General features: G+C 41.8%; 1 protein-coding gene and 1 non-coding gene across 6 annotated transcripts in view; both read right to left on the bottom strand.

Annotated features, from left to right (window-relative positions):
* The window catches only part of Zzef1 (zinc finger ZZ-type and EF-hand domain containing 1), a 130,909-nt gene that overhangs the window by 42,713 nt on the left and 70,851 nt on the right, over positions 1-17,345 (bottom strand). For all 5 annotated transcript variants that reach the window (XM_076542845.1, XM_076542848.1, XM_076542847.1 and 2 more), the window contains exons 27-33: positions 15,981-16,060; positions 13,315-13,408; positions 11,881-12,343; positions 10,451-10,615; positions 5,436-5,555; positions 4,677-4,838; positions 1,277-1,406 (exon numbers count right to left, since the gene is read on the bottom strand). In XM_076542845.1, the coding sequence (XP_076398960.1) occupies positions 1,277-1,406; positions 4,677-4,838; positions 5,436-5,555; positions 10,451-10,615; positions 11,881-12,343; positions 13,315-13,408; positions 15,981-16,060 (1,214 nt within the window). The remainder of the gene's footprint in view (positions 1-1,276; positions 1,407-4,676; positions 4,839-5,435; positions 5,556-10,450; positions 10,616-11,880; positions 12,344-13,314; positions 13,409-15,980; positions 16,061-17,345) is intronic.
* LOC121831921 (U1 spliceosomal RNA) lies at positions 4,081-4,244 on the bottom strand. Its single transcript, XR_006075516.1, has one exon. It is a non-coding gene; the product is annotated as a U1 spliceosomal RNA (small nuclear RNA).

Raw genomic sequence — 17,345 nt, 5'->3', positions numbered from 1 at the left:
CTCCAAGGAGACTAAACCACTAGTGTTTAAAAACAGTTTTTAAACAGAAAAGTAAAGGCAATAGATTTGGGCATTCTGAAGGTTCCTCTGGTTGCAGAGCAAAGAATGGATTTTTTGGACCAAGACAAGTGTTAGGGAAGCTGACTATCACACAGCTGTTCAAGTAACTCCATGGGGTAATAAGGGCAGGGACTGAGTTGTAATCAGGATGTGGAAAGCAGACAGATTTAAGAAGTATTAAGGAGGCAAAATGAGAAGCCTTGGAGACCAAATTAATAAAGAGACCATCAAGAATGACATCCAGATGTTTGGCTTGGGTACTTGTTAGACAATGGCAGTGCTAACAAACATCAAAAGTTAAGTTTATTTTAGAGTCCGCATATGCGGAAACCAAGTCAGAAAGTCACTGTTTGGTAGTAGATGGTATGTTGTAAGAAAGGAAATCTGCCAGGTCACTTGAGCGCTATAGGATGCTCTCATTCAGATATTAACTTACAAGAGAGAAGTCACAAGTACCAGTTGGTGTGTTCCTCTTAAGCATCACAAAGGTACTATAATGGACAGAGTGGCCGGGCGGTGGTGGTGCCCGCCTTTAATCCCAGAACTTGGGAGGCAGAGCCAGGTGGATCTCTGAGTTCGAGGCCAGCCTGGGCTACCAAGTGAGCTCCAGGAAAGGCGCAAAGCTACACAGAGAAACCCTGTCTCGAAGACCCCCCCAAAAAAAAGAAAAAATAAAAAAATAATGGACAAAGTGGCTGGCAAACAGAAGGTACTTAATATGGGGAAAATTAGTGGCTTCAAGGCAGCAGATGCCTGGCACATGTAGTGGTGGCAGATGGGACACCTTACATGAAGACAGACAGGCTACCTAAGTTGATTCCATTACTGTGTGGGTCATTTAACTCTCATATGATAAACAGGAGCTGCTTCCAAGCTCACTTGATTGTCAACCTTGTAATTGGAATGATGCTTGCCTACAGGAAGATAGTGTGCCAGTCTAGAACACGAGAGTCCAAACACTTTAGCAATTCCATTTTGAACTAAATTAATACACTGGAATCTAGCAACGTACATCAGCCTGATGAGACACTCTGCTGTGAGCCTAGTTCTATGGAAGTAAGCCATCGTGATGGATCACATCAGGATGAAGACCAGACATTGGTCCTGAATGTTCCCAGAAGCCCTCTGGGAGACATCATCCAAGTGTACCCCAGGGACACCCTCCTCTCCAAACTCCTAGCAAGTCACCCAGATTGCTCTAGCTGAGAGGTCTTACTTTCCTCTGCTTCTCTGGATCCTCTTGAGCTATTTTTTCATACCAGGCCTCAAACATGCCATCCTGACACTCATCCATCCACTCTGAGTTCTGCTTGGCATCAGCGAGTTCATCTTCTTCACTCCACTGGCTGAAAGAAGGATGTAATGAGAGAAAAGCATGCCTCTTACAATACCCAAGGAAGTGCGAGTTAGCAGATGTTGTGTTCCCATACGTTTAACAGACTAGGCATTTTGAAACAATGGTAATTGCTTCTCAAAGCCTCAGAGTTTATCTGCTATTTGATAGATTTATGCTCAGAAAAATAAATAAACAAATGAGTAGATAGATAAATAAATAATAGAAAAATTCTTTCTTGAGCAGACTACAATGAGTAGGGCAAGCCTATCATGTGTCAGGTACTAGAGTCAAAAACGATGATTAAAAAAAGTTGAGTCAGGCATAAGTGACACATGCTCAGAAGGAAGAGGCAGGTAGATCTCTGTGAGTTAAGAGGTCAGCCTGAACTATATAGTGAGTTCTAAGCCAGCTAGGGCTATACAGTGAGACCCTGTCTCAATAACAACAACAATGATAAAAGTTTGGGCTGAGGATGTAGACTGGTTAGAAGAATGCAAGACACCTTGTGTTTGATCTCCAGCATGTCATAAACATCACACACCTGTTATCCTAGGCAGGAGGATCAGAGGCAATTCTTGGCTGTACAGAATGTCTGAGGCCAGCCTGAACTAAACACAACTTTGTCTAAAATAAATTCAGTGTGGACGTGGTGAGAAGAGACTAATGCAATCAGCACAGGAAGGGGTCAGGAGATCCTGTGACTTCAGCTGTACCAACTAGTTGCTATGAGACCATGAAACACAGTCAGCCTTTGCATCTGTGTTCTCCACATACATGGGCTCCACATCTTTGGATTCAGCCAATATCATATCAAAGATATCTTTTAAAAAATTGTCTCTGGGACTGGAGAGATGACTTAGAAGTTAAGAGTCCTTATTGCTCTTCCAGAGGACTGGAGTTCAGTTCCCAGAACCCATGTCAGAAGCTCCCAACTGCCTATTACTTCTAGGGAGATCCAACATCTCTGGCTTCTGAGGACACCTGCACTCACACATACATGACCACACAGAGATACACACAAACACATAAAATTAAAAATAAAATAAATCTTTAAAAAAATTGTCTGTATTGAACATGTGTAGATCCTTTTTTTCATCACTCCCTAAATAACACAATGTGAGAGCTACTTACCAAGCATTTACAGTGATTCATAAAGCATCATATGGTCACCTGAGATGATTCAATGTATGTAAGAGGATGTGTGTGGGTTATTGAGGGCCTGAAGCATCTCACTTGTATTGGTGAGATTTTAGAACCAATCCACTGGCTGTGGCGCACACTTTTAATCCCAGCATTTGGGAGGCAGTGCCAGGTGGATCTCTGTGAGTTCAAGGCCAGCCTGGTCTACAGAGCAAGATCCAGAACAGGCACCAAAACTACACAGAGAGACCCTGTCTCGAAAAAACAAAAAAACAAAAAAAAAAAAAAAGAAAGAAAAAAAGAACCGATCCACCAAGGGGATCCACCAAGGGTCACAGGGACAGGGATGACTGACCTTTACCTGGCACTGCTCCTGACTCCTCATTTCACATACAAGGTTCCAGGTGGTAACGTCACAGACTCTTCTCATGCAAGTTATACCTTTCTACAGTCTCAGTTTAGTTTGCTTCAGCAGTGGGAACTTAAACACAGGCTGGAGAGACAGCTCAATGGCTAAGAGTAGTTGCTGTTCTTCAAGAGAGTCAAGTTCAGTCCCCAGCACCCACATCAGGCAGCTCACAAGCACCTGGAACTTCAGTTCTGAGAGATCAGACATCCTCTTCTGGCTTTCTATGGCACCCACATACATATGGCATACACTCACATAGACATACACAGATAAATAAAAATAATAAATCCTTAAAAAATTTTAAATATGCCAGGCAATGGAGGCATATACCTTCAATATCAGCACTCAGGAGGCAGAGGCAGGAGGATCTCTATGAGTTCAAAGCCATCCTGCTCTATAAGTAAGTTCTAGAACAGCCAAGGCTACACAGTAAAACCCTGTCTCAAAATGTAAAACAAACAAACAAAAAAACCTCATCCATCCATTATTTATGCATTCAAATTAAACGGTTTTAGGCCTGCTCTTACATAGTCTTGGGCTAGTTCTGAGGAACAGGTGTGAAGGGCATGTGTTCCCTCTCTCCTCCAGGGCTGTATCATACTAGCACAAACAAAGCTTAAAACACTGGGCTGACTGGTGGCTGAAGAACCAGCTGTCACCCAGTGCCATGACCCCCTGTCTTCCCTCTGACAGCAGGTAAAGTAATAGAGACAGCTTTATCTATGGAGCTACCTCACTGGCCCAAGGAGACAGCTTTAATTGTCCCCCGCCTTCCCAGAATATCTCCTTTAAGAGTGAAAATAGTGAGTGTTGTCTCCTTCACTTATGTCTTAATTCTCCTCTTAACACCTATTCTTCTGTTTCGCTCTTCTCCATACAAAGTCATAAATGGTTAAGTGGGTTTGAGCAGGTAGAGGCACATGGGTCAAAAGTGGAATAAAGCACCTCCCTCTTGAGAAGCCCACATTTATTCAGAGGTGTATAACAATGTCCTTTTCTGAAGCCCCACTCTCTTAATACCCATGTTTAAAGCTATATTAAAATATTGTCTCAATAAACTCCCAACCTCATTCTATAACAAAACCAAAAATTATCAAAAAAAAAAAAACCCACTGTATACTATTTTCTTTTAATGTAGGGGAGAGTATAAACACAGTCCCCCATTATCATAAATTCTGTAGTCAAATTTCCCATGTTTGGGAAAATTGAAGGGGTCAGTGTATCCCAAGGGTCATGGTTGAGCCTCACCCTGGGAAAATCATCTTCTTGATTATAGTATCTCCTCTGCCAGGCAAATTTTGTATACTATTTTTTATTGTAATTCAGGAGCTTACAATGTGCAGGACACTATAGTGGCTAGTGTAAAATAAAAAGATTCTCCAATTCCACAGGCTATTAGGACCACCCCAAATGAAGACCATCCTCATCTTCCAAGTTCACAACACTACTACTGCCCATTTACCCTGCCCCACTGTGTACAAGGCACTGTTCTAGACATTCAAAAATAGAACCTATGCATTTTCCACAAGTCTCAGGGCAGCTCTAAAGATGGAAGAAATGGAGGCACAGAAAGGTTAAAAAACTTGCAAGGTCACCCAGTTCACATGTGGTAAATTTAGCCAGGATATGTTACAGACTAGCTGCCAAGCCCATTCCCTTGCCCTCACTCTACCCATGCATCCACTCTACCCATGCCCCTACTCAACAGCAAAGGCGGGACTGTGCTCTTACCTGATCACACTGTCATGGACACTGATATTTTCTTGTGACATGTTCATGAGGAGATCTGGTAACTGAATGTCAACAAAGAAGGCAAGATCACTGGGTTCCCAGCCCATATCCAAAAGATGAAGCAGGGCTGTCTGAACACAGGATAAAGCAGGGAGCAGAGACCTAAAGAGACCACACAGGTGACAATTATCAAAGTTGCCCACTGCCAACAGGGACGGCGTAAGTTGGCAGGCTGATTTGGGACTAATTTGTAAGGAAGGACTCAACACAAATATCCTTTAAAGCTTAGAAAAACAAAACAAAAAACAAAAAACCCACGAACTCTGAAAGGTGGAAAGTGAGTTTGGAGCAACTGGCAGTGAGGGAATGAGCAGTGACATCATGCACTGATGAACAGCAACATTAGGACAGTCCCAGATTCGCTAAGGCTAGCTACAGAAGAAGCGTCTGATTTAAGGGTTATAGCTGAACAACTTACTACAGAGGAGATGAGAATCTGCTTTGTACTTATGTTTTAATCTGCACATAATACATCAAACACTGAAGATAGCAGGCTATAAACTCTTAGATTTCCAAAAACCTATCCAATGCATACATTCCCCCCCACACCACCCCCCGCCCAATACACAGAATATACTAGTAAGTGAATATTTGTGGTTAATTTTGTGCTTTTCTGGATTTTCAACATCAAATGTGTTTCATTTATAATCAGAAAAAAGAATACATTTTTCATCAAGAAATGCAAAGGCAATCCAGTACCTGTCATTGATGCTATTAAATCCTTTAATCGCTTTGACCAAAAATAGAACAAGTTGGTAGTAGGTGTCTCGGATTTCTTTATGTAGATCAGCACCGCAGCCTTCCAAGTGTCCAAAGTAACTAGAAACAAGAGAAAACCACTAGCTTAATATCCAGGACAACTTCGACTTATTAATCTTTATACCTCAAACAAAATAGCCAAGAAGCAGGATGTAACACAAATTCCTAAATGGTCTTATTAATAAAAAAACTCAGAGCCAGATATTGGTGTGAAAGCTGAAAGATCAGAGGGACAGAACAAGCCAGCCACAAGTTCTTACTGCTAGGAATCCTCAGCCCAAGAGAGAGCTACTTCCTGAATACTCACGCTCATATACCTTTCTGTACCCTGCCATCTTACTTCTTCTCTTCACCCAGCTACATCACTTCCTCTTTCTGCCCAGCTCTATCACTTCCTGTCTGTCTATACAGACCTCCAGACTTCTATGGTTAACTAGTGCTGGGATTAAAGATGTGAGCCACCACGCCTGACATCTATGTTTAATATAGTGGCTGGCTTTTTCCTCAAATCCCCAGTCAAGCTTTATTTGTTAGAGCACAGATAAAATACTACATTTCCCATTTTTTTTGTCTAAAATAAAAAATATATAACTAATATAAGAAAAACTATATATAATAAGCATAATAATTATATACAATATATACAGGCAATAAATACATCAACGATGTCTAGTCCATTTACATTTGACAAATTCAATGAAAATATTCCATTATCTATCCTATTTTGATAAGTCCAAAGTGTACCTAATTTCACTTTCTATCCTAACTTGTATTACCAACCAAAAACTATCTTTTGATGTCTTTCAAACTTATACACTTTACGCCTCTTTAGTGAGTTTCTTTTCTGAATTTGTTAAGGAAAACTATAACTATCTAATCTTCAACTCCCACAGAGAACCAAGAAGGAAATGATATTACCTAGTTAAACAAGAAGTACAAACAAGCAACTTCCAAAAAATGTGAGGAATGACAGAAACAGCTGGCTGCCTGGACAGTCACCTGAGGTTTAACGTGGGACTGTGGGGCTGGGTGAGACCTGAAAAACTTTTGGCTACAGCAGCCAGCTGGACAAAGCAACAGAGGCTGGAATAAAAACAAGCACAGTGACTTTTGAGCGTAAGTCCAGTTGGGTCAAGACAGCAGCCCAGCAGAAGCATAGAGGTGACAACTACCCGTCTCTCTCTGTCAGTCAAACAAAGCACCCATTCTCACTGCAGCAGTGTGCCGTGCTATGTCGCATGCTTTCCATAAGTAACCTCATTTAGCCCTCTCTACACCAACAATCTGTTCTTCCTTCATTGACAACTTTAGTATTAAGTTTTCCTTTTCTTTTTTGTTTCTTTTCTTTTGAGATAGAGAAAGTCTCTGTGTAGTCTTGGCTGTCCTGGAACTCATAGGAATGCCTATGCATTCCAAGTGCTGATTCACTGGCTTTTCATACCTTGATCCTTGGCACCTAAATGACTTCAACATCCATGGGAATGATGCCTCCGATTCTTTCTCTCTTGATTCTCTGCCCACTTCACTGCCAAGGATTTTCATTTCCATTTCCTTCCTTAACTAGCCCAATTTGATGGTCCTCCCTTAACCTTGTCATCCAGTGAAGGCTGACTTCAGAACATGCTACCCTGCCTACAATCTCTTGTCCTCTTCTACTATGGACTTCCACACAGCCTTTTTTCAATCCTAATGAGCCCCAGCTGAGGAATGTCACCATCAACTAATTACACCTACCATGCTTTTTCTCTGCTCTCTTCTCAGCTTGATTTCACAGCCCATCATAATACTCCTCTGTTAGCTAGCATCAGCTCCCTGGCCTCTCTCTCCTTCTATGAGGAATTCCTCTTGTATAAAGAATCTTACAATTCGAAAACAGCTGAATGTAGGTGGAAGGAACATCATGCAACTGAGCTGACTAACATTACTTTAAATTTATAACCATCAGTTTTTCTTCTTTCTCTTTAAAAATATTATTTCTTTAAGGCTGGGCAAGGTGGCACACACCTTTAATCTCAGCATTCAAGAGGCAGAGGTAAGAGGATCTCCATGTGTTTGAAGCTAGCCTGGTCTACATAGCAAGTTCCAGGGCAGCCAGGACTAAAGAGAGACTGTTTCAAAAAAAAAGATTTTTAAAATTTTATGTGTATGAGTATTTTGCCTACATGTATGTATGTGTAGCATGTGCATGCCTGGTCAGAAAAGGGTATTGGGAGTTCCCCTGGAACTGGAGTTACAGATGTGAGCCACCAGGTGGGTGCTGGAAACTAAACTCAGGTCCTCTCTAAGAACAAGTGCTCCTAACATCCAAGCCAACTCTAGCCCCTCACCTTTTTTTTTTTTTTTTTTTTTTTTCTTTTGAGACAAAGTCCCACATAGTCCAAGTTGGCTCTGAACTTACTACGTTGCCCATGCTGGTCTCAACCCAAAAAAATCCTCCTGCTTCTCTGCCTCCTGAATACTAGGAATACAGAAGTGTACTACCACACCCAGCTTACAAACATAATTCTCACTGCCTTCTTCTCTACCTCATTTCACTGGTGACTCTACTTATATCTTTTATTTATTTACGTATTTATTTATTTATTTTGATTTTTTGAAACAGAGTTTCACTGTGTAACGTCCTTGGCTGTAGACTAGGCCGGCCTCGAACTCACATAGATCCACCTACCTCTGCCTCTGAGTGCTGGGATTAAAGGCATGCACTACCACCACTCATATCTTATTTTTAAAAACAGAATGATCCCACGGGAACCCATCACCTTTGTAGCACTCCATCTACCAGCTAGCCTGCATCTGTACTGACTACTGGAATGTCCTGCTTTTTCCCGTTGACACTGACAGCACTCCCCGACCTTTGCTGACTCATCCCCACCATGCTCTACTATCTTCACACCTGCAGCTGCAAGCCTCATGGCCAAGCATATGCTGAGTTTGAACAAGGCTCCAGCTCAGTGACCAGCACTGCGAAACAATACAACCTTTGATGCCCACATCCTCTTCCAATAGCCACCATATTTTCTTGCTCTTCTTCTTTCTAATCTTGTCTTTCCACTTTACCATCCCATCATCTTTCATCCAACTGGGCTTCAGGCCACAAATCACCAAGACTGTCACCATTTCAATCCATTGCTTCAATCTCAAACTCTCACATCAGCATCTGACTCAACTGACCATTCTTAAGGTTGAAAACATAGTCTTCTCTTGCCTTTTAGGACACCACCACCTATAGGTTGTCAATCTATCCCAAGGGCCCCTCTCTACCTTGATGGCCTTAGCTGACCCCTCTTTCTCTTGACTTCTAAATGAAGGCTTAACTCTGGACCACTGCCTGTCTAGGTTTCATCTGGTCCATGGTTTTAAATATCATCCACATGTTCATTCTATCCCTAGTCCTGACTTATTTCCAGTACTTTAGATTCTGATCCTCATCTTCATATTTACTTAAATACCAAAGAAGCAGTTAAAACAGGGAATGGAGAGATGGTTCAGCAGTTAAGAACACATGTTCAATTTCCAGCACCCACATGGTATCTTACTCCAGTTCCATGAGTCTTGTTCTAGGAGATCCAAAACCCAATTCTGACCTCCACACGAATTAGGCATGCAAGTAGAGGTTGGGGTTGGGGTGCACAGACATACATATAGACAAAACACTCATACACATAAAATATAAATTAAAAAAATAAGGCAGTGGTGACACATGCCTTTAATCCCAGCACTCAAGAAGAAGAGGCAGGTGTATCTCTGAGTTCCAGACCATTCTGGTCTACTAGTGAGTTCCAGAACAGCTAGGAAACAACAATATTTTCCAAAAATATTTGTCAAAAAATATTAAAATAATAAAAAGATAGTTCAAACATATCACCAAAACAGAATTGAAAATTTTGTCCCCATCTGTGTCTTTCATATCCCTTCTCTCAGTAAAATATGACACTATCCACATAGCTGCTCCAACCAAAATCCTAAGAGTTTCTTTCCCCATGTTTCTGGTATCTTTCATTCATCTTTTCTGTCTTACACAATTCCATCTTCCAAATAAATCCCAAATGCATCCTTTTTCTCCTTCCCTTTCTCCCTGGTCCAAACCCTCCTCTCTTGCCTGCATCCCTCCAACAATCTCCTAACTGCTTTTCTCACTTCCCACAGAGGAGCCAGAGGCACTTTCATAAACTTAAACCCACTGTGCTCCTCCTTCTGGGCTTCCAACTCTCCCAAGGTTTCCCACCTCCGACTCTGTAAAAAATGCAAACACCTCCTTGTAGGATAGGCTCTTGCCTCAAGCTCTGACTGGCTCACACGCTTCCGGAACGCTCTCACCTAGCCATGCTCGTTTTCTCTGTCCCTTGGCCTGATTACCCACCAAGAGTTCCTCCTGCCCCCAGCACTCTACTAGTCTCGGCAAGTCATTCACCTCTTGGTTTACAGGCCGTTCCCTTGGCTCACTTTCCCTGACCATCCAAACTGTGTCACCGCACATGGAATCACCACATTCTATACAACTACCAGAGACTGTCTCGCTTATTTATTTTGAATGTTCTCTTACTCTCCAAGAGAATGTAAGGCTCCATTAGAAAGAGGCCTTGCCTGTCATGGCATGTTTGTATACACAATGCTTAGAAAGGTATCAGGCACAGCAGAAAACAAATTGTCAAGTGAAGGTTAGAACCACCTTGAAAGGTCATAATCATTCCTTTAAATGAGCACTGCATTTAGCATACAGCTTCTAGAAACCTTATGAGAGTGTGGGAACACAATTCTTACTGTCAGGTAAAGCAGATAAAGTCATAAAAAGAATAATCATATTCTTGCTTCTTACTAACAGGAGATGAGAGAACATGTTAACCAAAAATGTAAATTTGTATCATATATGGCAATTATGGCATTATCAATACTGAGGCCGAATAGGATTTCTGTAAAATGGCCTCTGCTGGCTTTTCTGGCAAATTTGTACTTACTTCGTAAAATCTTTCTGGCAGGTCAGAAGTTCCAGTAGGAAAAGTATATACGGTGGATGGAAGCAGTGAGGCTGCCCAAGGGATTCTGTACAATACTGAATTATCCTCAGAACTTCAAGGATGCTCTGTGCTTGGGCTTTCCGCAAAGAAAGAACCTTCACAACACTGGAGACACAGTTCAAGTCAGGAACGCCCGAAAAACAAACCCTTCCCCCACATTCTGAAACCACGTGAACCAAAGTCAGTCCTGCAGTGAGGGACTGGGAGTGTCAGAATGAGTGCTACCTATAGTCAACACTAGGCAGCACCACAAACCAGTGTGCACCAACTATGCAGAATGCAAGTTTATTTATTTATTTTAATAAATAGTTAAAAAGGAACTTCAGGATCTTACTTCCCCTAAGGAGGCAAAGCTTTAATTCTTAGGCAGAAAATTCTTCACTGACATAGGCCTATGGACAAATAATTTTTTCAGAAAATATCAAATCCTAAATTTCTCCCTTGGATATAAAAAAATTTTGAGCAGTAGTGTCTTTTTAAGCCAGGTATGGTGGCTAATGCCTATAATAGCAGTACTCAGGAAGCTGAGGCATGGGGATTGTTATGAGTTCCTGGTCAGTCTGGGCTGCAGAGTAAGATTAGTATCAAACAACCAGAAGAAGGAAAGGATAAGGAGGAGGAGGAGGAGGAGGGAAGAAAGAAAGAAAGAGAGAGGGAGGGAGGGAGGGAGGGAGGGAGGGAGGGAGGGAGGGAGGGAGGAATTAAAGAAATGATTCCATTTTAAAAGATCCATACAAACATTACTGAGATATATGTTATATACAATGAAGGGCACAATTTGTTTTTTGACACAAGGTCTATTTACATAGCCCCAGCTGTCCAGGAATGCACAGAGGTCTACCTCCCTTTGCCTCCTAAGCACAGAGATTAAAGGTGTGTGTGAAGATGCCCAGCTATAATTTTTTCCTAAGACAGGTCTCATATACCCCAGGTTGTCTGTGAACTCAGGATGACCTTTTTATTCTTGTGCTCCACCTCCCAAGTGCAGGAATCACAGATACACCACCATACAAAGTTTTAACCCAGTACAGGGATCAAACCCAGAGCTTCTTCATGTGGAATGAGCATTCTACCAACTGAGCTGTATTAACAGCCCTCAGTGTACCAATTGCAGAATTTCCTTAAGGAGGGGGAAAAAAACAACCCACACAACCAAGTTTTTTATCCTGAATATTTTAAAACAAATCTGGATGTACCCTAAATATTATTGATTCATTTTATTTATTTAAAAATTTTATATACTATATTTTGATTTTATCCTTTCCCTTATCCCTTATTTGTTCATTTTAAACACGAACTTCAAGCCTTTGACTAGAGTGGGTACCTACAGCTTGAAAAGGATAAGTGTTGGAAGAAAATGACTGGCTCACCTCTCATGTGAGAGTGACTGATCTTTAATGAAGTCCATGACATCCCTCAGCACCGGGTATTTCTCTTTGACTGTGGGGACTGGCCTGGTCTCCTCCATGGACCGGAAAGAGAGCAGCCGGAGTCGCCCTCGGGTGAAAGGAGGCCGCCGGGTGGGTGTGGATGGTGATGAGGGCTCTTCAGCTGTGGACACTTCTGCAGCGGAGGGGCCACTGCTGGGGGGCAGCTGTGGCTGGGTCTCCGAGGCAGGACTCTTGTCACCTGTCTTTGGGGCTGGTGCTTCTGCAGAGGATGCTGAAGCCTGGAAATGCTCTTCCACCACAGAGCTTGTCCTCTGGCGCCTGTCAAGTGGCTGGAGATGATCAGTCTCATCAACAGGCACCAAATTGTCACAGTTTTCTTTTGAACTTTTGCTTGTGGGCAAAAATTTCAGCAATAAGAGACTTTTCTGAATACATTCTTTTGCTAAATGAAAACAAATGAAGAAAAACAAGAAAAAGTCAAAATTAAACTTACAATCTACTTTTGGAGAAAATAATCTATTTCAACTCCATGATTTATGGTAAGAAATGCCTTCCTGAGTGCTGTGACATGTGCACCTACAGAACAAAATCAGATCTTCTCTCACTGTACAAATCAGGATCTTGCCATGAGGACAGCGCACTTTCTAAAGTTTTACAGAAATGATTATTTCAAACACTTATAGATATAGCAGAAGAAGGACCCTGCCATATACTCAATATTCAGGCTTAATAATTATCAACTCACAGCCAATCTGGTGCCCCACCCCCAATCACTGATGTTCTGCATACAGCTTCCAGGCATTGCACTTTCATCTGCAAATATTTTATAAAACTAGAGCTTTAAGACATAGTACAACCAGGCTGGAGCGATGGCTCAGTGGTTAAGAGTGCAAACTGTTCTTGCAGAAGACCAGAGTTTGATTCCCAGACTGACATTAGGCAGCTTACAAGTTCCTGTAACTCTAGTTCCAGGACATCAGAAACACTCCATGGGCACTGCACTCATGTGCACATACTCACACACAGATGCACACACACACACACACACACACACACACACACACACACACATTATTTAAAAAAATCTTAAAAAGTATCATAGCATGATAGCATTTTAAAAATGGTAGTTATTTAATTTTCATGGCTAGTCAATGTGCACATACTTTAAAAACAGAACAAGATATAGCTCAAAAAGCACTTAACAATTCCTATGAGAGAAGCCACTAGAAAGATGCTCCACTTGAAGCATGGGAGTGAACAGTAACTCCTTTCTGGCATTTTCTCCATTTCCTTCCTTACATCCCTAGGTCAACACAGCTCAATTAAGATAACCTGGAAGGCAGGACACCTATTCCCAGGTTCAAAAAGGAAACACAATGGCCCAGCTGTGGTAGCTGGTATTGGCACACTCACCCAGGCTCTCTGGGTTCACCTCTGCAGCTTCCAAACCACGCTTTTCTTCTGCCTCGTTCCCCAGGCTCACCAGGGACTTCTGCTTCATCTCTAACTGGGGAGATGACAAGAGCCACACAATTAAGCTGTCAGAGTAGCAAGTGTAGCCATGGAAAACTACTTTAAAGGCACATGGTGCTGCGGCAATAGAGGACATCATAGCCATCACCCAGCATGGCAACAGCACTGAGCTGTTTGTTTGTCCTTGGAGTCTCTTCACTATGTGGTATCTGAAAGGGGTCTGCATCTGTGACCTCATTACTTTAAAAACTGAGAACTGGAGACCTATAGCTCAATGATAGAGCACTTACCCTGCAGGTATGAGGTCCTAGGTTCAATCTCCAGAACCTCACAACTAAAACAAATAACTAGAACACTGAGGCTGGAGGAGCCTTTCTTTAAAGCCACTAGTAGAGACAAAAAAAGTAGAGATCTGGGGAAATGGGGTCTTGGGAGGGTCACATATACAGTCTGCTGCAAAGGTCAGACAAAAATCTGAAGTCTATTCTACCCTGAACACAAGGGTGATGCCCCCTTCCAAAGAAGGGGGTTGAGGGCCAGCCCCAGCAATGGTTACAGCATGGTCCATAATTTGGAGAGTCACGGAAAAAGGGCAGATCTGATGTATGACTAAGGTCTCAAAGAAAAGAATGGCATCTTATCCAGCTGTCATCAGTCACAAGCTATATCAGAAGCAATAAACTACAAGTATCTAGTCAAAAACCCTTTTAAACACAACTACTTGTGGTAGCCGGCTTTCTCAGATACCATCTGCCTTTCAATTTTCATTAGGAGTGTTTTGTTTCCTCTGTAGGTACTCTTGGTTCTCCTCCTACCATTCCTTTATTTTAATTACATTTTTAGGGGGAAGTATGTGTACTGCAGTATACACATGGAGGTTAAAAGACAAGTGGTGAGGGGAGTTCTCGCTTCTCCCACAGACAGAACTCAGGTCGTCAGACTTAGCAGCAAGTGCCTTATGCACTGAGTCATATTGCCAGATTCACACCACACTTTTTCTGGGGGGTGAGCGTGGGGGGGCAATGTTGGAGCTTGAATTTAAGGTCTTGCACGCATGAGGCAAGCACTCTGCCACTAAGCCACACCTCCAGATAGTTCTCCTCATTCCATTCATTTCCTAAAGGAAACTAAAAGGCGTTTCTTTTGAGAGATTCTATTGACCTTGGTCTCTACCCATCCAGTATATTTGAGGAATTAACCATGTTCTAACCCATGTAGATCCTATTTTGTCCAAAGTTGTCTGTTCCTGGGTAAATCCACATGTTTTTGAAAGAACTATTATAAATAATTTGAGGTTATCTTTATCTCAGCTTGATATTTCTGAGAATCCATTTAGATTACTTCCTTCACTGAATTATCTAGCTAGATGTCTCAGAAAATAATTCCCAAGTTCAACATCCTTCTAACTCCCACATCCAAAACTACTTTTCCTACCCTGATCAACACTTCTACTATCCTGCCAGGAAGCTGGAACTAACTTGATCAACTCCTTCCATTCATCAATCACATCCATCACAAAGTCATCCTTAACTAACTACTGAGATTAAGACAATTAAAAGACAAGTGGTGAGGGGAGTTCTCGCTTCTCCCACAGACAGAACTCAGGTCGTCAGACTTAGCAGCAAGTGCCTTATGCACTGAGTCATATTGCCAGATTCACACCACACTTTTTCTGGGGGGTGGGCGTGGGGGGCAATGTTGGAGCTTGAATCTTTATCTCAATTTCAATTCAATTTCATTACCTATTCTCTTTCTGGTTATTTAAAGATTCTTCTCAATTACTTACTATCTAGTATTTAAGATACATGATAGCTCAGAAGTAGAACATTTGCCTAGCACCTAAACAGACAGACAAATGAACACATAAAGCCTTTCATCTTTACCAATTCTTCTGCAATCTGCTTTTTCGGGGGTAGAGCTCATTATCAAATCTGTAAGAGTCACCCGTACTGATACATGTAGCTCTACTTCATTCACTTTTATTGTAATATAATACCACATCATCATACTACATTGTGACACAGTATTATATAATTATCACATACATGGCTGGGGATGTGGCTCAGTTGATAGAGTGCTTACCAAGCATGCATGAAGCCCTGGGATTGATCCTTAGTGAAACATAAATCAGGCACGGTGGCTCATGCCTATAGTTTTTGCTCCTGGGAGGTGGAAGTAGAAGGATAGGAAGTTCAATACCAGCCTCAGCTACATAGGAAATTAGAGGCTATCCAGGGCTACAGGAGCCCCGTCTCAAAAAATAGAAGACACACAAGCATGCGCGTATGCGTGTGTGCATGTGCACTAACCAACCAACATTGGTTCTTCCATGTTACTGCTGCAGAACCATTCCTGTAACAGGCCGGGGGCCTGTCCTCTCCCTGACACAGGCACTGCTGTTCAGTACCATAAAGAAGTCTTTAGAGTTACAAAAGGACAGAGAGGGCCCAACTGAACACCATTTCCTCAGCATTTTCAACACATCATCAAATTATATCCAAGGGCTCTAAAATAGTTTATATCTATTCATGACTCTGACTGAAGTTAGTTCATCACAGTGGGAAAATCTAAGGCATATCACAGCTTCATGGGAAGGAACACCTTACCATCCATATTCGAATTCCATCTGCCAGAGAATACACCTGAGAGAACTCTTCACTCAGGGCTATCTTGCCCCCGCTGTTTACTAGGGAAAGAAGAAGAAAAGAAGAGATTACATTCGGCTGGCACAATTCACTCCTGCAGCATTAAGCCTCTGAATCCTAGCGCTCTTCTGACACACACTGGGGATGGCAAAAGAGGAAAGGCACAAAACCTAGTTGGGTTCTCCATGTCATTTCCATCTAATAATTTATGAAACAGCAGTATTATTAAGTGCACAAAATGTATAAGAAATATAAAGAAAACTGAAAATAAAAAACTTTAATATTAAGATTGAATTTAAAAATCTTTCACACAGTGACTGGGGAGATGGCTAGCACAGGGATTTTGGATCTCCAGCACCTACATAAGCACCTATAACCCCAGCATTCTAGGGGGCAGAGATGGGAGGATTCCTTAGGCTCCTTAGCTCATCAGCCAGCTTAGACAAGAGTTAGGGAAAAAAAGCACTCTGATATGAAAAGCAGTTTATGGTACATTAATAAGAAAGCAGGTTATGAAACAGTATAAATGATCTGACTTTTAAAAAGATTACCTTTAAAACATGGATGGATAAATACATATGCACATGAAGATATCTAAGGCCAGGTAGATATGTAGAAAAATGTTGGCAGAGGTACTATGATAAGATTATAGGTCACAAGTACTTTATCTTTCCTTTACTTTGTAAGCCTCTAAAAGAATGGATATAATTTTTCTAACTAGAAAATTCCAACTCCCATTTTAAAAAAAATCTCTGAAGCCTATTCCTTCTCCTCATCAAAAGCAAAAGCTAATATCCTAGAACAGGGTGAAGCAGGCTCTACATCGGGCACCAGGAGTGCAAGGCTGGGAAAAAGACATGATCCTGGCCCTCACGCAGCTTACAGTTTAGTGGAAATCTCTCATTTTCCTGAGTCTAAAGAGGTCATATCATAATATGATGGAATTAAGGCAACTCAAAAGATTAGTAATAACCCAAGTTTTAGACAACAATGAAGAAAAGTTACAAAAGGCCATTCTCAATGTAGTTCAGTTTTGAAGAACTCTTGAATGGTTCTTAGATATGATGTATGTATCATAAAGACAATGGTAGAGGGCCAGGAGTGGTGGTGTCCACCTAGGCAGGTGGATATTTGTGAGTTTGAGGCCAGCCTGGTCTACACAGAAAGCTCCAAGCCAGCCAGGGCTACATGTGTGACCCTGTCTTTAAAAAAAAGACAGTTGCAGATAGAACTGAGACAAAACTTGTCCCTTTCAAACTGGTAAGGAGGGCTAAGGGTACAGCTCAGTGGTAGAGTGACTGCTTAGCATTACACGGCCCTGTGCTT

The sequence above is a fragment of the Peromyscus maniculatus genome, chromosome 8 (genome assembly GCF_049852395.1).
Source record: "Peromyscus maniculatus bairdii isolate BWxNUB_F1_BW_parent chromosome 8, HU_Pman_BW_mat_3.1, whole genome shotgun sequence".
Classification (NCBI taxonomy): Eukaryota; Metazoa; Chordata; class Mammalia; order Rodentia; family Cricetidae; genus Peromyscus; species Peromyscus maniculatus.
This window is presented reverse-complemented; position numbering and strand designations above follow the sequence as displayed.